This window comes from Primulina huaijiensis, chromosome 8, assembly GCF_012295235.1.
Source record: "Primulina huaijiensis isolate GDHJ02 chromosome 8, ASM1229523v2, whole genome shotgun sequence".
Classification (NCBI taxonomy): domain Eukaryota; kingdom Viridiplantae; phylum Streptophyta; class Magnoliopsida; order Lamiales; family Gesneriaceae; genus Primulina; species Primulina huaijiensis.
This window is the reverse complement of record NC_133313.1, coordinates 17,601,486-17,626,583: the sequence shown is the minus strand read 5'-3', so window position 1 is coordinate 17,626,583 and position 25,098 is coordinate 17,601,486. Positions and strand designations below refer to the sequence as shown.

At 35.0% G+C, this 25,098-nt stretch overlaps 3 protein-coding genes across 4 annotated transcripts in view; 2 read left to right on the top strand and 1 right to left on the bottom strand.

Moving 5' to 3' along the window:
* Nucleotides 1–1,123: 1,123 nt before the first annotated feature.
* LOC140983534 (uncharacterized) lies at nucleotides 1,124–6,087 on the bottom strand. 2 transcript variants are annotated; one of them, XM_073450620.1, is made up of 10 exons: nucleotides 5,543–6,087; nucleotides 5,263–5,389; nucleotides 5,061–5,153; nucleotides 4,639–4,934; nucleotides 4,370–4,557; nucleotides 4,162–4,279; nucleotides 3,817–4,061; nucleotides 3,063–3,161; nucleotides 2,689–2,983; nucleotides 1,124–1,381 (listed from the first exon to the last, which is right to left on the bottom strand). In XM_073450620.1, the coding sequence occupies exons 6-10, from the start codon at nucleotides 4,220–4,222 to the stop codon at nucleotides 1,365–1,367; spliced, it is 717 nt and encodes a 238-aa protein (XP_073306721.1). In that variant the 5' UTR covers nucleotides 4,223–4,279; nucleotides 4,370–4,557; nucleotides 4,639–4,934; nucleotides 5,061–5,153; nucleotides 5,263–5,389; nucleotides 5,543–6,087; the 3' UTR covers nucleotides 1,124–1,364. The 2 variants fall into 2 exon arrangements, with proteins under 2 accessions (XP_073306721.1, XP_073306719.1); XM_073450618.1 differs by lacking the exons at nucleotides 3,817–4,061; nucleotides 4,162–4,279; nucleotides 4,370–4,557; ... (2 more) ...; nucleotides 5,263–5,389; nucleotides 5,543–6,087 and adding exons at nucleotides 3,257–3,349; nucleotides 3,454–3,807.
* Nucleotides 6,088–14,549: 8,462 nt separating this feature from the next.
* LOC140983348 (uncharacterized) lies at nucleotides 14,550–20,127 on the top strand. The gene is made up of 5 exons (XM_073450361.1): nucleotides 14,550–14,760; nucleotides 16,327–16,388; nucleotides 17,795–17,885; nucleotides 18,717–18,798; nucleotides 19,259–20,127. Exons 1-5 carry the CDS (start codon nucleotides 14,618–14,620, stop codon nucleotides 19,937–19,939), a joined length of 1,059 nt encoding a protein of 352 aa, XP_073306462.1. The 5' UTR covers nucleotides 14,550–14,617; the 3' UTR covers nucleotides 19,940–20,127.
* Nucleotides 20,128–20,734: 607 nt separating this feature from the next.
* The window catches only part of LOC140982789 (AT-hook motif nuclear-localized protein 10-like), a 15,498-nt gene continuing 11,134 nt past the window's right edge, over nucleotides 20,735–25,098 (top strand). Inside the window, exons 1-2 of the mRNA XM_073449491.1 lie at nucleotides 20,735–21,305; nucleotides 21,632–21,684. Coding sequence (XP_073305592.1) covers nucleotides 20,816–21,305; nucleotides 21,632–21,684 — 543 coding nt within the window. The 5' untranslated portion in view covers nucleotides 20,735–20,815. The remainder of the gene's footprint in view (nucleotides 21,306–21,631; nucleotides 21,685–25,098) is intronic.

Genomic DNA, 25,098 nt, shown 5'->3' with positions numbered 1-25,098 from the left:
TAAAATCGGTTTGTCTTGAATCTAGATACTTATTTCTTATATTAAGAAAAATTCGAATTTTTCTAGATAAATTGTCTGAGCAATTTTTTCAAATATTTTTTGTATTTCAATGAACTCATTTATAATAAATAATTTTGAATGATGTGTATTAGAGAGGACATATAAAACCCGATATATAATAGAATATGATTTATTATCTTTTTTATCACAAGCAACATCAAAGATCGGATGAAACCTCGATTTGCGAGGTTGTAGACAATTATTGGATAAATCAGTCATACAATTTTCCTGCACAAAGATTATCTGAGACAGTTCTTGGTATTGAATATTTAAGATTTTACATTCGTTTATTGCATATAACAATATCAATGAGTAAATCTATTCATTATTTAAAAACAACTTTTATCATGATCTGGAATATTGAAGAATGAATTCAGGACATGGTTCATGCTACTCCTGACTTGAGTTTATGTAATTATTCTTTTATTTATTCAAAAAGAATTAATTGCATCTCCAGCCAGTTTCCCATAAGTTCTACAGAGATTGTCATTTTTCTTCTAGAATCTTTATATAACACTACAAGAAAATTGATCTATAGTGACGGGAAATGTCGTCATTAAATGTCCAAAACCCGTCATAAATTAATTTTAATGACGGGAAAATTCCCGTCATATACCTTCATTACTGCCCTCCTAGGTAAAAGTAATTAATGACGGTAATGAGATCCCGTCATTATTGGTATAACATATTTAGCGATGGGATTATACCGTCATTAAAATGAATATAAATGACGAAATATTTCGTCATTATACTACCATTTGCCTCTCAGTAAATAATATTTTAATGACAACACATCTCCTCATTATATCATTATTTACCTCTCACTATAAGTTATTTTATTGATGAAATTTACTATAATTATTAGTTATTAGCCTCTCACTGAAAATCGATTTAACTATGAAATTACCTCTCATTAAATCATTAATTACCCGCATTAAAAAATATTTTTAATTGTGATGAAATTTATAATAATTATTTGATATGAATTTGTTATTATATTAAAGATAGCATTATTAATAAAATATGAAATATGAACAAGTAAGTTTTTTGAACAAAATATTTTATATAAACAACTGCATCCATATCTATGAATATATTCAAAATTTACAGAATTTCGATTTGTTCCAAAACATGAGTTCCATTTTGATGGATACTTGAAGTATTTCCTAAATCTACTCCTTGGAGTACAAAAATATTTGAGGATCATAAATGGTGATCACCTAGTAGTTGCTTCAAAATATCATAGACTAATTTCCTAATCAATGCTTGAATTCTTCTAATCTTCTTTGAAGCACGACATCAGATTAAGGCAGCGTGTCATCTTTAAAACATAAATAGAAAAAATCAATTAAAATAAAGATGTAATTCAAACATAAAGTAAGAGTGAAAACTTTGTTGATGTCGAAGTTTGTAAACAAAACATCCTGAAAACAATGATATATCATGTCAAACACATGTGAAGTAAATTTTTAAATAATTAAAAAACAAAGTCTATATACATGTCAACACAATGTGCCAAAGTTATAAGAGTAGCAGTTTTTAGTCAAAAACGATATGAAACACACGAGTAATTCATGTATGTATAAGAATAACAAGTTAGCAACCACGTTAGGGAGATTTGGAGTAATTCATGCATATATAAGAATCACAAGTTAGCACAACAGACCCTGAATTGCGACAGGTCTCATCAGAGTCACATTATTGACAAAAAATAGTAGTACTTGGAAAATAAATGAATCCACCAACCACACATAACAAAACAATCTATTAAGGAGAGAAGCATATTTTACTCTTTAATGTATAAAAACAATCTGTAGTACTTGGGAAAAAATCTATAGTACTTGGAAAATAAATTAATCCACCAACCACACATAACAAAACAATCTATTAAGCAGGGAAGCATAATTTTTTCTTTAATGTATTAATCCACCAGTCACGTTAACGTATAAGAATCTATTAAGTTCATCCAACCTAATTTATTTTACTCTTTATCTTCTAAATTATTGTCTTGGTACCCCGTACAAGAGTCAAAGTTAAGCAATTCCTCTCTGACTTAAGTAGCTAAGATCATTCTTCAGGGAAGCATATTTTCATGCCCAGGAAACACAACCACTCAACGACTACATCTTGGTATGTTGGTAAACTAAACTATGTCACATGTTGTCCCTTAGGAATGGAAGGAAGGCTCTAAGCTTGTTCTGCTAAGGGGTGGACTACTTTTTCCAAAGTTTGTTACCCTTTGGTATGAGATGATTGATACCTCATATTTCTGCTCAGCATCCTACCACCTCCAGGATTCCTATTAGCTTTCTTCTTGCAGTGTAGGTGTTTCATACAATATACCAGATGTTTTTATTGATGGAAGATCAATTGAAGAATATGGATATTTATTATGAACTATACATCTCGTCACTTGACAGGGTTGATGGCATGGACACATACAAAACTGAGATAAGTTCAACCTAAAATAGTCAATTCCAAGTAGATAATAACACCAAGGCTACTAGATAATAACACATACAAAACTTTGATAAGTTCAACTAAAAACCCACATAAAAGACAAAATATCTAACATGCAATGTGTAAACCTGAAGATAATGTGTAAAAATTCAAGGTAGCACAACACACCTTCACCAGACATTGTAGGTGCATCTGAAGTTGCTTGGTTTTCATTCTCGATTTTGGCTAATCTACTTTCAATTCCATCCATGCGCCTCTTAAGGTTATTATTTTCTTCTTCTTTCTCGTGGAGCTTAGCCTCAAGATCTTTTATATAAGCAGCTTGTGAACAATTAAAATGTTTTCTTTTCATTCCACCTCCAAATCCAAAGACATGACTATGACACTGTGGTCCAAAACACTTTTCAACAACCTCAATATGTGAGAGTGATGAATTAGATTGAACAGTCTTCACAATCTCATCCTACAAAGATCCATCACTCGTCATTTAAATAAATGATAAACAACAAATTTAGGTTAAAAGATTAAGTAATGATATTTACATATTTTTCTTGCGCTTCTGGCTCAACAAGCTTTCCATTTTTATGTCGAGTCTTATAGAAAATTTTTGCAATATCAGGTGGGTTATTATCCTTGCCTCCCTGAAAGATATATAAAAGGCAAATGATATATATATGTTAATTAAGCAAAAAAATCATAACAAATAAACATAAGAATTAATATAGATGTTTATGACCATTTCATATATCAGTTGTCTGTGCGGCTTGCTTCTAGTTCGATGAGGTATTACTCCATTTACCCGATTATTAGAATTCTGGTTACTGTTTTTCTGCATAAATCACAAACCAAAATTACAATCATCAGTTCCATGAGTGCAATTTAACTGCAAAATGAAGATATTTCTTATTACACTTTGAACCAGTATTATTATACCTGAAACTCATCAGTTAGGAACTTATTAGTTACAAGCCAGTCCCATTCTTTAGAATTAAACCCTTGTGGCACATTTTTTAAAACTTCAGCTTTAGTTTTGCAAGGTCTCACATAATCAACGTTCAAGGATGACCTCCATGCTGTCCACAAAGCACCCATATGCTCCAAAGTATGCTCACGATATAATTCTATACTAGGACTAAAAAAACATTCTTGCAACATAATCATAATACAGCAGTAGAAAATGACATATTATCTCTATTTTGATGGGTTGATTTACCAAAAGTTAAAATATATTAGAATATGTTATTATCTCTATGCTAACAGTAAATTCACCTGAAATTGATAATGTAATTCACTTACCTTCACTGAATCCCACATGTGTTGCTTGTCTAATTCAGTCAGCTCTTTCCAAGTTTTCACTTGTATAGGGCAGATATGCTTGTCGCGCACGATTTTACCCAAGTGTCTCGACCAATATCTGTGATGTTTTCCCACTGCACGATTGTTGTAGAATTCGATCTCCAACTTTTCTCCACTTTTTAAAGCTACAATTTTCTTATTCTTATTTTTTCCTCTAACTTTTCTCGCCTTTTGAGTTGCTAAATCTATTCAATGAATTGAAGTAATAAATAATTGTATCAAGATTACAATTTGAAATCAATAGAAAATGCATAATACGCTACATTTCAAATATATTACACTTACCATCAACATATTTGTCTGTAACGACATAGCTCGATTCACCACTTTCACCATCTTCAGTCATAGGAGTAAATTTAGCAACAAGATAATGACCAACAGCCTCAATTGGTATTTGAACATCCTAAAGAAATCATATAATTACAATAATAAATTATGGTTCATGGAACATTTAATATTATTTTAGCCAAAGAACTTGCCTTGTTGATCGTACATTCACTGATAGATTGCAAGCCAGTCTCGATATCAAAGTTCTTCGAAATAGTTATGAACCATTGAACTGTACTAGCTTCTTCACTTCCATTTACCACATCCCCCGTACAATGACTTTCTCATTTGTCTTATAATCACCCAATATTTTAGTATCTCTCACTTTTGGAACTCTTGGGATTGGGATATAATCTGTACAAATTTAAAGAAAATAAATCAATTATAAAGAAAAACAAGAAAACCTCAAAATAAATAACTCTTTATTAATGCTACCAGATGTTGGATTGCCTTCAGGCAATTTGAAGAGCAATGGTTGGGCAGTTTCATCCACATCTACATAAATGTCTATGTTCTCCACGTACTCATGTTCTTTCAACATAGCCAATAAATCTTTATCATTTCTCAAAGTCTTACCATCCCCATCCGTAACTTTGAAACCAACAGAATATATGTCAATGAACTTTTTACATATGCTCAAGATTTCTAGAAAGAACTATCATCCGTAAAATCTCTTTCTTTCCATTCATCTTCCCCAAAATGCACAATAAGAGTATGGGCTGAAATTCCACCTTTTGGAAGAAAAAAAGCACTTTTTACAATTATATCAATATATTTTCACTTAAAAATAGAGGGAGCGACCTAAAAAAATGCATGAGTTATAAATTACAATGTCTACATAAAGTATAGAGGTTTACCAATTCTTCGTTGATAGCCGATGTATTGAGCTTCTTGCTTTTCAACCTGTAGCCTTTGAATTCCCCCTAAGCTCTTGTGGGCAGATGCATTTCCTGGAAAACAACAAATCGGATAATTTAATTATGAAATAATTATATCAATCATTGAAATTCTATATATAAAAAAAATACATCTACTCTATTAGTTTAGAAAAGAAATTACCAGTAGAATCTCCAACAGGCCTCGTTTTATGTCCATATTCACGCTCCTTGGCCAACTTACCAGGAGCTAAAAATTTTACAGGCTTTCTGATGTTGCCTACGCTACTTTTGGCAAGCATTGGTTTTATCTGTTAATATAAGCAATGTAACATATTAGAACAACTAGTAAAAACATGAAAATGAACCAGAATGAATAAACAACTAACACCTAAAAGAACGGACATTTTGCCAAAATAAAATATCATAAAAAAACAATAAGAAACATGATAAGTTGGAAATACTTCTTCAAATTGGAATTCGCTTTCTCTTTCTTTTGTTTGTTGGTAAGTCAACTACTAGCGGCTCCAAATCTGTTCTTCTCCAAATGTTTTGACCATCTACATCGAATGAAGTTTGGCCCCCAAAATCAAAATTGAAAGATTCAGCGTGTTGATATGCTTCACCGAAATCATCTACATTATTTCTCTCGTCGTCTATTGGTTGTGGCATCTCATATAGATCCCGAGGTTGTGTCTTAACAACAACATGCCAACCTTTATTGATGTTGTCAATGGCATAAAACACTTGTGAAGCTTGATCGGCGAGAATAAAGGGTTCGTTTGTTTTCAAAATACGATGGCAATTAATGCTAGTGAATCCATATTCATCTACTTTGGCTCCTTTCTCATTATCATGTACATCGAACCATCTACATCGAAATAAAACCACTCGTTTTCTGTCAAGATACTGCAGTTCAAGAATCTCTGTCAACACTCCATAATAGTCAACATAATTCTTCTCACTACCTATATCACCGATTACACACACCCCAGAATTTTGTGTTCTACATCCTTTGTCACGAGCCTCAATCCGAAACCTATATCCGTTGACAACATAACCACTGAATAATGTAACATACATTGAAGGACCACGGCACAACGATAGTAGGTCNCATACATTGAAGGACCACGGCACAACGATAGCAGGTAATCATATTTACTGTGTTGGTCTTGCATTTTCATTTTGTCAACCTACAAATAAATTACAATTTAAAACTCGAACAAATAATCTTGTTCAACAGAAAATAATTTATAACAATAGAATCGCTTACTTGTTGTTTAAACCAACCAATAAAATTGCTATTCCATTCGTCATCCGATAGTTGTGGTGTATTATTTTTCATATTTTTAGAGTACTCTTTGCATTACAACATTAATGAGAAATGCATATATATAAAAATAAAAAAGAAATGGTTGTTTAGAAGTATTCGAGCTTACTCGAGGAAAGGTTGTACTTCATCGCAATTCTTTAAAATATAGATATGAGCTTTCTCCCATGCATCGTCATCGAGAATACGACTTATACCAGCTCCTAATGCTCGTCCACATTGCGAAAATATGGATATTTCACCTTCATGTTTATGAAAGCCACTGTCATAGTTTCGCTCAAGTCTACTGAATTTTGTCTCAATGTCTTTCAAGTATCTTGAGCAAAGAGTCATACACTCTTTTGCTATATAGCCCTCTGCTATTGAGCCTTCCGGACGAGCCATGTTTCGAATAAATTGTTTTAACTCATACAACATACGCTCAATAGGGTACATCCATCGATATTGTACAGGTCCACCAATTATAGCCTCCTTAGCCAAATGAACAGGCAAATGCACCATCACATCAAAAAACGAAGGGAGAAAAACTTGTTCCAACTTGCAAAGAGTAATCGGAATTTGGGATTCAATCTTTTGTAACTCACATACCTTCAATGTTTTAGCACCCAAACTAGTAAAGAACAAAGACAACTCAATAAGTGGTTCACACACTGCTTTAGGGAGGAGGCCACGTATCCCAAGAGGAAGTAGATGTTGTAAAAGGACATGAAAATCATGACTTTTCAAACCTGATATTTTATGTTCTTTCATGTTAACACTTTGAGAAATATTAGATGAAAAACCATCTGAAACTCTTAATTTCTTAAAAAATAAGCAAAACAAGTGTTTTTCCTCTGTAGATAAAGTGTAGGATGCCATGGGCAACTCAAGTTTATCCCCCTTGCGAATTGGATGCAAATCTGGTCTAATTTTCAGAGCTTCCAAATCAAGACGAGCTTGGACATTGTCCTTAGTCTTCCCCTTCGTATTCATAATTGTCTTGACTATATTCTCACATATGTTCTTTTCAATGTGCATCACATCCAGATTGTGTCTTAACAAAAGAGAACTCCAATACGGAAGTTCAAAGAACTCCTTCAACTCTCTATCAAAGGTTTAAGATAGACATCAATAGCATCTCCCGGACCCTCGGGACCTGGTATGAGACTTGAAAGAATAAAGTTAGATTCTTTCATGCACATCTATGGAGGCAAATTGTATGGAATGAGTATTACTGGCCAAATGCTGTATGATTTTTTTGAATGAGTAAACGGTTGGAAACCATCACTAGCAAGACAAAGTCGTACATTTCGAGGTTCAATGGAAAAATCTTTATGCAAATCATCGAACGATTTCCATGCCATAGAATCAGCTGGATGTCTCATCAGTCCATCATCTACTCTTTTTTCATGATGCCATCTCATAAAAGAAGCAGTTTTTTTAGACATGAATAACCTTTGAAGCCTTGGCTTTAAAGGAAAGTAACGCAAGGTCTTCACTGCTAATTTCTTACCATTGTTTCGAACTTTGGTTTCCTCATTATGACTATTTTCTTTCCATCTAGAAGCACCACATATTTTGCACATGTCAGACTTATCTTCTTCCTTCCAATACAGCATACAATCATTTTTACACACATCTATTTTTTGATAAGAGAGACCAAGATCTTTAATAATTTTTTTGGAATCATAATAGGATTCTGGCAAATTTGAACCGATTGGGAGTATTTGTTTCAACAGCTGTAGTAACATATCAAATGATTCATTACTCCATCGACCAATACTCTTAATGTGTAATAGTTTGACAAGCACAGATAATTTCGAGGTGTCACAACCTGGATAAGTTGGTTGCTCAGAGTCCTTTAACAATCTGTAAAATTTCTTTGCTTCATCATTTGGTTCCTCTCCATGTTTATTCTCACTTGATGAACCAATTTCATATCCACTTCTATAAAAACCATCCATGTTAGGATACAAATCCCTTAAAATTTCATCACAATCACTTCCTTCCGATTCTTCATCATCAGATGAAGACTCACCAAGCCTTTCACCATGGTGATACCAAGTTGTATAATTTGGCATGATTCCATTCACATTTAGATGCATTTCAACCACTTCACGAGATCCATAATCAGTGTTATTTCACTTCACACATGGACACCGAATACTATTCTCTTCACTTGTCTTCTTAAAAGCATAATTCAAAAATTGTTCAACTCCAACCTTGTATTTTTCATTGAATCGATCATTGAAAAACATCATCCATTCCTTACTAGGTGCCATTTTCTTTTTACGAGTATGAATTCTTGCTCAAAAGAATCTGCAACAGATTTAGAGGCAACACAACAAAAAGATATGTTTTGTGATGCTAAAAAATGATAGTTTCAGCTTACTATTATCATAATACAACTTTCAATAATGCTATCATATTTTATAATAAAATAAACAAATATTCTATCATATTTTATAATTAACGCAGACATATTTTATATCTAGCAACAGTAGCGCTTCAAAACCCACCATTTTCGTATATATGAAAGTAATTTCCAGGATTTACGAGTTGTTTGTACAACTTCTATCACTAGAGTTTTCGCAATAGTTAAAGACCGCCTAATAATTCAAATCACTAGAAATTTCCCCTCGGATTGAAAACACATGGTATTAGTTGGATATAAGCCAATTATTGCATCACAATGTATTTATGTGGCATTTTGCAATACTCATTGCACATATAAGCAACCAGTTACAGAAGCTTAGAGTAATATTAACACAATCCATGTCCAATGGCAGCGATAATAAACATGACCTAGTTGTATAATGACGATGATTGACCCAGTCAAGATATTCAAACGCAAATGAATCTTCAATCCTTAACATTAGGAAAGCAACAATAAAGAATGATTTCCCACAGCAGTAACATAGATTCAACAGACTGTCAAACTCACGTTTTTAAGTCCAAAGAGGACAGCTCTTCAATGGAGGTAAGTTTTTTCTCTGAAGATTCTGGATATATAAGAAAAACATGGAGTGAGTGATGCCGGCAATATTGATCTCTTTTAAGTATAACCATTTTAAAGTAACAAGCCTATATCGACCAAAAATAATGATGAAAAAAGTAAAGAAATAAGTTTTGGAATGCATTGTAGAGAAATAATATTTTTTTTAAGAAAAAAACACAGATTAGAGAATACATATATACGATGTCTACCAGTTTCTTTAAAAAAAAACTCCATGAGGTATATGTATAAACTCATAGCCGTTACTGATAGCAAAGGAAGACTTCAATATGACAAAGCTCATAAAACTTCATTAGGACTTCATACTGTTATGTTTCATGAAAAATAAACATGATTAATAGAGAACGAACACAACCATTTTCGTAGACAAAATATCATCAAGCGTATGTTTCCTTAAAACTAACGAGTATAATCTTCTAGGAAAACAAAAACTAAAGAAAAAAGAAAGAAAAACATGCTAAAAAATAATAGTGTTGGAGACTTAATTTTTGATGGAAAAGACTTGGCACTCTTGAAACCCAAGAAAGAGAGAAATAATAGTAAATTAACCCAACCCATCACCAAATGAGAGAAGAAAATGAAAAAGAAACAAATTCGATCAAGATGAACCACTAGCAGAGATAACTTGAAAAATTATATAAGTTTTTGACTCTGGTACTTTAAAGAAGAAAACATATCAAATGTATACACTAAAAAACTTTTTAATGGGATCAGATTTTAAAAATTGGGGTGGTAAAGGAAAGATAGAACCGATTCGAACCAAAAAATTCAGATTTCTCGGTTTCGGTTGAGAATAATTGGAAAAGTAGCAAAAACCCACCCTTGTCTGCTGGAGTATCAATCAAATGTTGCAAGTAATAAAGAGAGCAAAGTTGAGAACCTAATCTTCATCTGCGTGTTACATACATGATACAACAAAAAGAGAGGCAAATCTTACACGTCTTCCACAAACGCAAATCGACTTTTCACAGAGAGAGGAAACCTTACACGTCTTCCACAAACGCCGCCGCTGGGATTCCCCTTTTTTCAGTCGCACCGAGTATGAGAGAGCATCGAGATTTAGAGATAGGCGATTATGAGAGGCGAGAAAAATCAGTAGGTGAGAAAAAACGTCGAAGTCGGAGGGGAGGGGAGAGGAGGGTTTACACAGATTAATTGAAAGTGAGAAATAAAAGATATTTTTATTTTTTTAATAATGAAAAATAAAAATACATTATGTAGGCGCCTAAATTCTGTAGAAGTAATTGGAGGGAAAGAATTTTATACATGGCGCCTAAAATCTGTAGCCAATTATGAGAGGGATTTTTTTTAATCAAATAATGACGGGATTAGTTATCTATAGCGACGAAATTGAGAATTCGTCACTAATAATTTAACTCTTTAATAATGGTTTTTTTTACCCTCAAAAAAACTTCAAAAATTATGTTTTTAGTGACCTATTTTTCATACCCTCATTAAATTTTTGTCATTATAAATCAATTTTCTTGTAGTGATATATTAGATGATGATGTTTCTTATGTCAAAATTTCTTAAGAATTTTTCTACATGTCCAGCAGAGAATCCTTGATATATCGATAGATTAGGGTTATTTCTCATGATTTTTTGGACCATGCAATGAGATATAGTTGTATGACTAAACAATCAAGACAAATCTTCACGTGTTTACTACCCAATAACATTTTGGGCACATACGACGACATGGGAAAGTCTTGGTGTGAACCATGAGAATCACAATCGACACAGGTTTACGACCCAAGAACGTATTAAAAATCAAAGATAACAACAAACACAACAACATGCGTGGAATAGAAAAACGAAACAACAAAGTCAAAACAACTTCTAGAAAAAACAATGTTACCCAACACAAAAATAACACAAAGACAAAAACAAAAATAGGAAACATTGAGATGAAACCTAGATCCGTTGCTTAGCGAAGAAAAACCTCAGTATGCGATTCGACCTTGATCTATTGCCAAAAAATGTGAAAAGAACCTTGATATCTGGAATTGAACCTCAACCCATTAACTATTGAGAAGCAAGAACCAAAAGTATCTGTTAAAGGAACTCGATCCGCTACTTAGAAAGCTAGGAAGTCCGGTATCAAAGATTGAACCCCACAAGGTATGAATCCTTGATAAGTTCCAAACATTTGGTCACAAGAACAAAATGGGATGCAAATCCCGTATGAATTTGAAGCCCTCACATATGGGGGTGAATATAACTCAAAATGCAATTTTTTTCCTCCATAAAATTGTAACGCCCTAGATTCGACGACTGTCATCACTGTACTAAGACGAGTTTTTCCAGCGTGTTTATGTCCTCACTCACACACGGGTCACCCATCCCAGAATCACCCCAAGTCAAGAACGCTTAACTTTGGAGTTCTTATGTGATGAACTATCGAAAAGATGTACTTTTTTATATGAGTAGTACCTATCAAATCTTTTTAAGCACTCATCAACTGCACAGTCCTATACCTGAACAGTTTTGGAATCCCTCTCGTTCCGGTGTAAGATCGGTTCATTCATGGTCCCTTCACTTAGAAGCCTACCAGGAGCCGTTCATTGTCCATGCAATTTTATGGTATCGACGATCATCCCCACCCTTTTAGGCCCCGAGCATCACAAAAATGATAGGCACATAGTTTATATAAGACCATACCAATTGTAATGTCCGAATTCTAAAAAAAAAGTTACTGTTCATCAGGTTACTATTCACGCGCTGCGGCGCTAGAATAGTGGCACCTAGGCGCTAGAGCTACGAAAATTCTGGCACTGCGGCGCTAGAAAGTCGCGCTGAGGCGTTAACAGATGCGAAAATTAATATGTAAACACACTTTGACTTCCACCATTCATCCTCCAATCATTTCTCCTTCTCCTCTATCGAAACTTTTCTCTCCTCTCCATTTTCGAATTTATTCTTCAATTTAAGGGAGATTTGCTCAAGAAAATTTTGAAATGAAGGTAGATTTGTGATCCTCTCATCACCGGCTTCACGAGGATGTAAGTATTTCTCATTTTTATTCAAGTTTGGAAATGAGATGAAGTTTAGAATTTATATTTGAGTTGATATTTGAGATATTAAGATGTTGAAGATGTTGTATTTGAGTTGGTTTGAATTTAAAATAGATATGAGCATGGTTTCTTGTTTTTGTGCAAGATCAGTTTTTATGCCTACTGTATTTCGGGTATATGGGACGGTTTATTTGGATTTTGATGTTATGGTCTTCAGCAAACTTGTAGAGCATCAAGTTAGCTTCGATTTGGTTCAAGAATCACTTAGTTCCATGAAGAAATGAAAGAGATATGCTATGTTTATTAAACCTAATCTAGAATTTCGAGTTTGTGTCCATGTCTTCTGTTTATTCGAATTATGGTATTAATCGGCTGGGATTCAGAATTTGATGTTCAAATGAAAGTTATAGAGCATTGTCTTATCTTCGAAATGATGACAAATTGGCTTGATTACATTTGATATTGAGGAAGTTATGCTCAAAATACTAAAGTATGATAGAAATGTGTTGGAGCAGAATTCGTGGGAATTATGTTGTATGTTTTAGATTATGAACGACTGAGTAAATGAATTTATTTGACAAAAGTTTGTGAAGAAGAATTGTTGGGCATTGAGCTTTCTTGCATATCCAATTTACAGATCTTGATTTGAAGCTGTATCGAATTAATTATGAATTTTGTACGAAAATTGCTCTGTGTTGATAAATAATCCGAGTTCTTGATTTATGTATTGAAGATTCGGTTGAAGTATTGACTTGGGTTGGCTCAAGATTATTTACTTTAAGTTGATTGATAGCGAATCAAGTAGACTGCGAGCGTTCAAGACTTCTCAACCATATATTTTGATCTCTTGTTGGTAATATTCGAAAGGTATATTACGATTGGTAACATACGAGGTAAAAGTATCATTTTTATTTTAAATTGAAAATTCTATGCTTCGATGAATTATTATGATATTGAGATGATGATATTGATTTGCATTATTACATTCATATTGAGCCACTTGTCGATTCAGATTTGATATGGCGGAGGTCGCCTTGATATATTGATTTGTTGGACGTATGTGTCTATAGTGGAGTTGGCATAGTTTATGCGGAGGTCGTTGCAATAGCCTGAACACTCTCTATAGGCGCACCATAGTCCTGGGATTGTAGAACACAACACCCCACCTCGAGCGGTTGAGTCGGTGGATGTTGCTGGGGGATTCTCTTCCCTTGGGTACCATATGACTTGATGATTCACTTGATCTTGAGATTTATTGATAGCCCACAACTTCTGATCATGCATTGCATTATATTGCATCTTTATGAATTTCGTATGAACTAATTGTCATTTTAATTCTCATATGTTATTGATTGTATCATACTTGGTTTATACTCACGGGCACATCGGCTACCTCTTGTTTTCGTGTGCTTGACGGTAGGTGAGGCGAGGCTTGGGATGCCAGAGTTCAGCTCCAGGCGAGGAGATACGAGTTAGAGTAGGATTCTCGGGTCTTAGACGCTATTTGATGATGTTTAGATTACTTTGGTTCACTACTTTATTTTGGCATATTAAAAATTATATTTCAAACATTTAAATTATTTTGACGATGTTTATGTCGGTTTGTGAACCACATACTATGGGTTTTATTCAATCGTTTATTTTGTTACATTTATAATTATTAGTATTAGATATTAGACTCGAGGCCCTACACCAATCTAACCTAACTCTAATGAGCTTAAAATAAGCTCTAAATCACATTTTAAATAGCCCACTATTCTAGCATACAAAAATAAGTTTAACATAAAAAATTAACAAATCCATTAAAAATTATATAAATATTACAATTTACAATAGGCCAAAACAATAATAAAAAAAGAAGAAGAGTAAATGACCCAAATACATCTAATTACTCAAAATGGCTCAATCAGCTGGATCTTGATATTGAATTTGGCTAAACCTGAGCTGCACAACAATTGCTTCTGATCAACATGTTTGAGTGCTCATGCTCATATCATAGGGTATTTTTGGAATCTAAACATTAGAAAAAACTAATTTTAAAAATTAATTTACTTTAATATCAAAATTCATTCTGTAGTTTTCAGGAGGATTTTTTTAATTTAATATAAAAAAAATGCCCCTATATTATATCAGTGAAAAAATTAGCTTTAAAACAACAGCCTTCGTTCGAGACCAGCCAATTGGATCTTACATAATAATAATGGCGGCTTCATCCCCGGCCAAAACCGTCAGTGCCGACGTCTCCGTGGCGGCGTTAACATCTTTGAGCGCCAACTCTTCGAAAAACCTCCGGGGCCTCAACAAACCTAAGTGCATCAAGTGCGGCAACGTCGCTCGCTCCAGGTTTGTTTTTTAATCTCTTAATTTACTTGCGTTTTGCTATTGCTAGTTTTCGTTTTTTCCCTACGGCATTGGATTTATTCCGTTTGGTTGGTTGTTTTTCTGATGTCTTTTGTGGGTAGTATGTTAGCCGGGTTAATTTCCAAACCTGAACCCTAATTCCTATCGTCACCAAGAATTTGTGAGTTGTTTATACTTGTATCACCCAAATTGTAGGAGGGAAATAATGTTACTGCATTAGTTTTTTCTTTTTAGATTTTGACCATTGAGACGTTTAACAGTTTAAAATAGATACATAAATAGGATTTAGGCATGGGAAGAGTGTTATATGAATATAATTCAGTAAAATAAATTGTTTGGGGAAGTTGCTTTTCTGGATCAATTCTGCATGAAAGTTGTTATTGGGGATAAGACCACGGTTGCCAGCCCACTCCAAACCCTATCTCAAAAAAACATCCAATTAACAGGCTTTCTTGAATGTTAATTGTTGCTTCATGGGTTGGTGAAAGCTTTTTCCATTTGGTAGATGTATATTTCGAAGCCAATAAAGCATGCATCTCTGCTCAACGCCCTTTGATGCTTAATCCCTTGCGCCTGACACAGGCAAAGGTGCTTCACTGTGGTGAAGGGCACGTGTTAATCTTGAAGCCCTATTTTCGGTGCACTTTTCATTCTCAACACGTGTTTAAGCTCAACTTAAATGTTAAGAATAGTCGAGTAGAAAATGAACTGCAAGACGGTAGTGCCTCTATGTGCCTCAGCTTTAACAAAGCACACTCTTTCTCTCATGGCTCACACTTCTAGTAACCGTGATTGTTGCTCGTGTTGCTTGACCGATCGTTGCTCCTTTTGAGGGCAAGAAGTGGGGATGAACCTCACTTTGTTAAAGTTGTCACTAGTGTCTTGAAATTCTAATGTCTGTCACTCACAAAAAAACGCAATTCTGAATTAGGCTCGGAGTCGGCTTTGAATTTATTGCATATATTGATGAAGTCCAGCTGACCGGTTCTAAAGCTTTTTCTCAAAACTCTACTTTTTTCAGGGGGTGCATGCTCTGAGATTCCATGGAACACTGGGTTTAATTATCTTCCATGTTTATTATATCCAATGATCTTTTTGTTCTTTTGCAACTCTGCTCTAATGAACTGCAACTAACCTAATTTTCATCTCACTGGACAAGTTGTCAATGCACAACTCTGAAAGTAAACAGTAAAATTTGTATTTGTTGAAATATATGCTACAGTATGGAGTTCAAGGGCTTAACTACAGACCCGATTTTATTTGTACTCGACTTTTTGAATACCGTTCATATGTGTTTCATGGAATTGCCTGGAATGTTTTTTTCCTTGTTGAAAATTAGAGGTTCTTCAATTAAAGGAAAGTTGTTTAAAACATCCTACTATGCTTTGTATTGGTGCTAGTAGTGGGTCAGAATTTCCTCTCATCATTCTGCTTGAATTCATATATTAATTGGACTGGTTTATATGTCCACTTTAACATTCTTGGTGTGCTCGACATACTGGAATTTAGTGAATGAATGTCATTTATGATGAGTTCAATTAATAACAGGTGTCCATACCAGTCATGTAAAAGCTGCTGTGCAAAAGCTCAAAATCCCTGTCACATACACGGTGCGGTTACTATAGTATCTGTGGCATTATTATTTTATATTTCCTCAAATATTTTACAATAAAGAGTAAATTGAAGCATTGCATTCTGATCATTCTGATTTCGTTGCTTTCTACTTGTAATCACAGTTATTGAATTTAAGATATCAAAGTGGAGTTCCCAATTTCTGTTCTTTGTTGGCTGTGCATATATACTTTTCACCATCTTCAGCACTGGTGCAATCTGAATTCTCAAAGCCTGAATCGTCCTCTGTTTTCTACAATGTGTTAAGCTCCATTTTGGGGCAAGCATATACGATTGTGAGTGATAAGGGGAAAACAGCTCTCTGTATGAGATGGAAGTTTTCCTGCATGTTTACTCATGTGATGACAGAAAATTTAATCCACTCCAGCAACATGCAAATGAGGGGAAGTTTAATATTTTAGATGATGCTCATGAATAAAGAATAGATATTGGTAACTGAACCTAAGGAAGTTATGGAAAATATTTTATTTCTATCCACAATAGAACTATTTGCCGCACGATAAAGTAGGTATTTCTTCTAGGTCTTCTAGATTAGAAGGCTTTTTGGTCTGCATTATTTGATACTTTACAAAAGTGATGATTTGTAGAATTTCAGTTGCTAGGAAACCACCCTAATTTAATGGATTGGTGTATCAATTAGAAGGTATAACGGTAATCAAGTTTTCAACTTACAGTAAGGGTATAGAATATGGTTTCGTTTGTACGAAAAATGTATGATCAGTGTCCTAAAAATAGGCCTAAGCGCCAGGCGCCGGCCGACCACACCGAAAAAGTGCTAGTCTGCCAGCCTAGGTGGCTAGGCAGACTTAGGAGGCCGAAAATTATTATTTTTTTGGATTTTTTGAAAAGTTTTTTGGACTTTTAATTTAAATTGAAAGCCCTATAAAAAAACGAAAATTATTTTTTTCATTGGTCCTAAACCAAATGGCTTACCCTAACAGACCAAGCTTCATCTTATTATGCTGATACCGTGGAATCCGCTTAGCGGCGTCTAGGCGCTGGTCTAGCGCCCGACTAGTACCTAACGAAATTTAGAACTTTGTGCATGAGCATGATATTTTGTGCTTGTGACTGAAGAAAATAAATGCAGATTAGATGCTAGATTATGTTTTAAGGCTCTTGCAACTACATCCACCTTAGAGAAGCCGCTATAGTCATTTATGAAAGTTCATAAGGTAGCAAAGCAGGTGTGAGAGAGGTTCCTTGGGCAAAATGATTGAGATTACTCTTTGATTGTGGCCCATGTATAAAACCACTTCTATAGCTGCATTCTCTTCCAAAAAAAATATTTTATCTTTGCATGTAAAATCACTTCTGAAAGATGAGCTTATGTTCTATTGATCCCTTCTTGGCAAAATTACACATGCAATTGTGGTTGATGCAGTTTTAAAAGGCAATTCATCATTACCGGACAAGGTACCTTCATCCAGCTCCCCCCTATTAGACCAGCAATCAACTGAAGTATCTCATTCAGGGTAAGCTTTTGGTGCTTTCTGCTCTCAATGAACTTGGTATACTTCTGTTATCCTTTTCCCTTATAGGTTCCAAAGCTGTTATTACAAGAAATGTTTCAACATGGAATAAAGTTGTTCTTTATCCACATTTAACTTGATGATTAAACAGAAACCGAATCTGACCACCTGCAGGTGTCTGCTCGCTGGATGATGTTTTGAAGAATTAGTTATAATGCGACGATTCAATTTTTTACACACAATCCATTTGATGAGATGAGACTGAGTAACATTTTTTAAAGCTCGTCATGAATTTAACTGCTGAAACTTTTAATTTATGATATTTCAGTGGCCTTTTTCTTCTTATTTTGAAGTTATATTTTCATGATCAAGGAAAAAAATAATTGCTTTCATAATCAGTTTCTTTTATTTCCTTGTGTACCCAGAACTTCATTTAATCGTCGCGGTTTTTCACGTGGAAAATAATATATACCGTGCCGGAATATTTGTTTAGAAAAAAATTACATTTCCAGCAGGTCTTCAGTTTGGTACAGATGAATAGGTGTACTTGTATAAGTTCCTATAGTTGCTTTGGTGTAAATGTAATAAAAAGAGGATAATTTCTTTTCCCCCAGTTAGTTCCCTTGTCTCATAACGAATTTTGTGCCATTTTGAGCAAATTTTTGCTGCTGCCATCATTTTAGTCCCGGTACCCGTACTTTCTCATATATCCTTCCAGGGCTTGATTTCATGTGCTTGACTTCAATTTCTATTTAATACATTTTCATGTTGAGAACGCCATGCAAAGTAAGGTCTTCAATGTTAACATTCTGATATATGCAATTTATTATGCAGGAGACTTCGCCAACTTTCTAACAACTTTGCGCAGTTCAGTAACTTAACTCCATTTCGATCTAGGAAGCCATTGACTCGGAAGGTGGAGATTATCCTAACTCTGTGTTCCATATGTTTTTCACATTAAATATCAGCTAATTAATAAGCCTGAGTGGGGACTGAAAACCAATGTTGATTTCTTGGCATGGGCAAATATAGAATCACAAAAAATAACCCTATATAAATAGTAAAAATTTTCATTTGTTACCTTGAAAATAACAGTTACAAAATTTCCATCAAAGTGTCATCTGACTGACTTCACTCATTTTTTGGTCTTTAATAGTGGAAAAACCGATTGCATGAACGTGCTGGGGCTAGCCGAAGTCTTACCATACAGCCTTCCAAATCTCTGTCTGCATATTCATTTTGTTCTCCCCGTAGATATAGTTCAGTTAGTTTAATTAAATAATTTATACCGTAATAAAATTTTCTAGGATGTACATTTGCAACTAGTGTGCAACTTATATGGCTGAAAAATTATTTCCTAACAATAAAATTTTCAGGATGCTCAAGTCATAAATGAATGGAGGTTCTCAAAGTTGAAAGAGTTCAAAGACCGAGGTATTGAGACAGAAAATGAAGCTTTCGACCGCTACACACAAAATGCGTGTCTGTTAGGAGAGGTTTTCTCAGTCAATTCTGAACATGATGACCAGTTTCAGGAAGAGCAGCTATCTGAAGTATGCCCAAGTTCTGATGATAATATTAGTAGGACAGTGAACGGTTTGAAATCGAAGCTCAGATCAAATCCAGTGAGAACTGACAACTTCAGAAAGAAGATTCATTACATCGTTGATCAAGGCTTGAAAAAAATCGGAAAGCCTGAGTTAAATGCCGGTAGTGGTGACCTTGAAATTTCTAAAGACATCGACTCTTGTGAAATTGATCAGTTTCCTGCTTCAAGTGATCTTGTTGATAAAATGAATCAAGTGCGAAATGAAGAAGATCTGCAAGCATGTTGGGAGACCGCAACTCAGATGTTCGGATGGTCTAATAAGACTGGCATAATAGAATCTGGTGATTTTCCTGTTCTTGTGGAACAGGATGGGAAATCTGATTCATCTCAAGACCGGCATCCTCTCTATTCTCTGCCGAAGTCGGTAAGTCCTGTTAATGTGGATCAAGAATCTCTTAGCCGGATCGATGCACAATTTTCTGCTCTCGAAAATGTTGAAAATTTATAGGTGGTTATGGATTCAGATTACAGATGTGTGATGAGTATTCTAAACGTGAGCATGAAATGAAAGCCAAAAATGAACCGTAGTCATGATTTCGTAGCCTTTTGTTGTTTTATTATAGTTGAAATAAAAATTGTGACAGTTGAGCAAGTAAAATTAAAGAAATGAAAAGGCAATGCTTACTAGATTGAGTACGTGGCATGTCTTGTGAAAACAACCACGCTTCAGATAAACTAATTTCGGTATATTTTGCACCTTTGTTTCCAAAAGAGGAGTGAATATTAATAATTTTTATAAAAAAATATTATATCTTGATTATGCAAATTTATATTTCATCAATTATTTTATATGATGTGTTAAATAATAATATATCAGGTAACCATGTCTTTGATTAATTCAAAGAGAGTACTCTAACTAAAGTATATTAGTATTTGTAAACAAGAAGTTGGATAAAAAATTTAAACTTAAGAAGGTAGGTTAATTTATTTTTGTACATAGAATATGAGTTTAATTTATTATCTAAAATACTATAAAACATATACATTGATATTGTGAATTATTATTTTAAATTAATTTTACTTAGATTCTACAATAAAATCGAAGAAACATGTGTAATATATATACTTCGATTTTATAAAATTAAATAATTTCATAAAAATATAATATGTTTTTTTTAGAAACTATTATTATGTGTATATTATTTTGAGCTAAATCGTATTTTAATAAAATATATTCGTAAAACCCTAAGTCTTAACCCCTCCCTCATTACAATTCCGTACACGTTCATCATAATTAGATTCCAAACTAATCAACCCCTGATTTTTATTTTGAAATGTGTAATTGATTCGATTGTCCAGTTCACATCTGAGTGTTCGATTCCGAATGGATTCACAAGATTCTTCTGCGCCGCCGCCTCGCCACCTCCACCACCATACTCATCCACCGCCACCTGCCGTTTTCTTGGGCCAACATCCGCCCAACAACTCGTACCCACTTCACAATACCAACAATTCTGCTGCTGTGGGCCACCAACAGCAAAACCCTCGATTTCCGTTCAATTCTATGGCTGCTGCGCCCGCGCCGAAGCCACTAGATCACAATTACTCTGATGGGTCTCCTTCTGCTGGCGGAGGCAGCGGCGGCGGTGGGTTCAGCATTGAGCCTGCTAGAAAGAAAAGGGGTCGGCCTAGGAAGTATTCACCTGATAACAGCATTGGATTGGGTCTGTCCCCGGCACCAGTTAACCAGATTTCCTCGACCGTGGGCCACGTGGACTCTAGCGGTGGTGGGGGGGCTCAGTCCTCGGAGACAGCGGCCAAACGAAACCGCGGAAGGCCTCCGGGTTCTGTGAAAAAACAGTTGGATGCTCTAGGTACTACCTTACCCGCTCTTTTGACACGTTTATTTATATGTAGTGTTATTCTATGATTATTTTTAGGGTAAAAAAATGTATCTTTAAGATTGCAACTTGCTCATGTGGAGGCGGAGGGAGATGAGCAGCAGATTTTTCTCAAAATTGTTGTTTTTTTTTAATGTTATCTAGAAATGCGTTGCATTCAAATACTTTTAGATTATCCATTAAACTAGTTTCCTGGCTCCTTTACCATACCATTGCATGTATTTGCGTCAAGTTTTGCTGTCAAGGGTGATTAAGATTAATGTTTAGGGCGATTCTCAAGTTCAACTTTTGATTGGCAGGATCACCTGGAGTTGGTTTTACGCCTCATGTGATTATGGTAGCAGTGGGCGAGGTAAATTAATTGTTCTTTTCATTATTGTTGTAGAAAAAAAAAAAGAGAAACTGAAATTCATGTTAAGTGTTTTTAATTCTTGTCCCATTTTGGGAAATTAACGTTCAGAAGTTAATGGGATTACTTTTAATAACAGGATTTTCTGGCATTTGTCTAAATCTTAGTAAGGTCTAAGGTGTAGGGTAAAAACAATATTATTATTTTGTCTAAGAAACAATGTTACATTAGGATGATATGGCATTCTCCTAATTTGAACTGCATATGTTACATTGACACCCCTCTTACCTTTTTAATTATGACACATGCAAAGTTATAAACTTTTGATTTGAGCTGCTTCTATGCAACAAAAAATGATCTAAAAAGGATTCTTTTGAAGTCACGATCTGGATGTAACGATAAGTAAATGATTGAGTTTTTTTGCACCAAAATCCTTTGTGAAATATCGAAAATACGTACTTCACTACCATGAAAATTAAATAGGCGTATTAGCCCTTGACTTTTCATAAAAATCACATGATTTATCCTTGGTGACATGATTTTTTGAACATGTGGTCGTGCTTCAGGTAGGAAACCAAGTTTTGAACAATATTATGTCGAAATTTTAAAAATGCCATTTTATTATTGTATAATATTTTTCAGTTCCACTAAATATATGTATTGGAATATACATTTTCAAGATCTAAATAGCAAGGTTGAGCAAGATACCATGAAATCTTTCTTAAAGATTCCATGATTTGTAGGGGGAAATCTCAACTCAATATTGGGTTTCATGCTATCCATTCAATGTAATATTGTTCAAAAATTAGTTTCTTGGTTACAACACCCGTGCGTGTTCAAAAAATAGCATTAGCAAGGGTAAACCGTGCAATTTTTATAAAAAGTCAAGGGCTGAGACATCTATTTAATTTTCATAAGGGTTTTGGTGCAAAAAACTCGTAATTAATCAATGTGATTTCGCAATTAATCATGAGGCCACCACTATACCAATAGAAGATGCAAATTTCTTTTACACGTGGAAATCATGGTTGATTTGGTTGGCATATTTTGACTTGAAAGTAACAAGTGTCAATAAAAAATCATAACCACTTATAACTTTTATGCAATGATTACTTGGAAGTGATAATAGAAGGATTAAACTATTGGTCGAAGCCCATCACCTGTTTGGTTTAAAAATACCCTACCTATTTCATCCCTTGGGCCCTGCTCTATGTACTGCATTTCTTTGATTTTTAATTCCTTTCTATACGTGTGATAAATAATCTCAATTGTCAACATCCAACTTTGCCCCTCAAAAAACTCCCCCCCCCCCCTCCTCGATTTGCATCTATTGAAAGTCGCTTAAATTATGAAATTATAATTCAAACATTTTCTATTATTTTATATTTTCTGACGTAACAATTAAAATTTCAACTTTAGCAATATTTAGTGTTAGATTTTATTTCCTCAAAATAGAAAAATGAAGTGATAGAAAATTGAGAAAAAAATAACAAATATGCTTTTCTAATCATAATTAACTGCTATATAAATTAGTCAAACCAAAAATAGTTGAAGTCATAATAGGCAAAGTAAATGTTCAATTGGAGTGTGATGCAGATTCAATCGGAGGGTGGTCTCCTGGATATTCAAGTAGTGGTGGATTATGTTAATATAGCAATGTACGAGATCTTTGAACGACAACCATATGCTCAGGTTGTGGTTGACGGAGCGAGGACGGCGTTGGGTGGGGCAAAATGAAGGTGTTTGTGAGGGACACAAGGGAGCAGAATCATCTAAATGTTCAGATAAGGTAGACGTGGATATCGATAATGACCAGGAGGCAAAAACCGAGGAAGTAGTTGTGGAAACAACAATTGAAAGTGGGGCTTGTGTGACTGAAGGTAAGGCTATCTCTAAGAATATTAACGAGACTTGGGACTCTGGACATATTCACAACATCGAAGGCGTGGACCTGTTTGTTAGTGAAAACCAACAGGCGGATGATATTAAAGGAAATGGTGCAAGTTCAGCAAACAAGTATATTGGTTAGAACCGATCTTAGGAGGCAAACATATCAAGATTCTCAAGAGAGTTATTCCTCAAAAGGTAGATGATTTCAGAAGCCGATCCATTCAGAATATAAACAAGTCAGTGGTTGGAGGTGCAGAACTGCTTAGTTGTGGGGTAGGGAGAAGGGCATCGGAGTAGACTTTTGAGAATGTACACTATAGAAGAAAGGTTCGTACAAGAGGTGGTGGAGACATCTCATATGCGGATGACATATCAAGGGAAGATCCATTGAGGATGGGGGATCCGTTGTTGGGTGGCGGAGGTCTTGGTGAGTGTGAGGATCAAATACACAACGATGTGATCGAATATAGTTATGGAGAGAGCTCAGAATCATCCGTGTTTGGCAGCCCAGCTGGTTCAGATATCTCAGTACCTATTTGTTTGGGAATGGAGGACATACGAGGATTTTTTGCATCTTCTCCGGGTCCTCAAAAATTGTTAATGCTCGGATCCCAAAGTGGGAGAGACTCTCCTTTGTCATAATTCACCTCTAAAACAATCCTTATTTCTTAAATCTTTATTTCCTCGTCTTTTTTTGTTATGGGTCTTTTTAAGGGGATATCATGAGATAGTGTGCAATCATTGATGGGTGAAAAGCCGTACAAGCTGGTGGTTAGCCTGTCTGAGGATGAGAATTGGAGGATGATTCAAGGGAATGTAGAGGGATCAACATAGAGTTCTACAGGATGGGCTGGTAGTGAGGATTGCCTGTCTAGACTGGGGGTTGAGAAACTGCCTGAAATGAATGAAGCAGGAAATAAGTCGAGAATTAAAAGTTCCAGGGAGTTAAAAGATATTGAGTTTTGGGATCAGTTATGAGAAAAGATCGTATCACAGGGGCCCTTCAGTGGTTGAATCTTGGAATATTAGGGAGGAGGGTCGGGTACACGTAGGGGTTTAGTTCGAGTAATTCTGCGTAAGGAGTAACCAGATATAGTTGCTCTTCAAGAAATTAAGAGAGGGTCGGTAGATATGAGATTTATTGCAAGTTTGTGGAAGTCTAGGTTTGTTGAATGGTTGTTAATACGTGCTATAATAGATCATGGGGTATCTTGGTATTATGGAATTAGGGATGACAATGGGCTGGGTCAAAACCCGGCCCTTTAATAAACCCGCCTAATTGGGTCCCAAGCGGGTCTGGGGTGGGTCCCGGTTTTCGCCGGACCCGCAGTGAAAGCCCCTGGAATTATTGAACGTAAATCTGCCTTTCGGATGACAGCTTTGGTAAGAGGGGGCAAAACTCTCCTCTCCAGCCGGGCCAGAAGCCTCCCTTCCTTCTCTCGCGAATCGAATGACGGGAAGCTCCAGTAGTCTCTGACTTGGTCTTCGGACTCCAAGTTCTTATGGCAAAGCACGAGGACAATATAT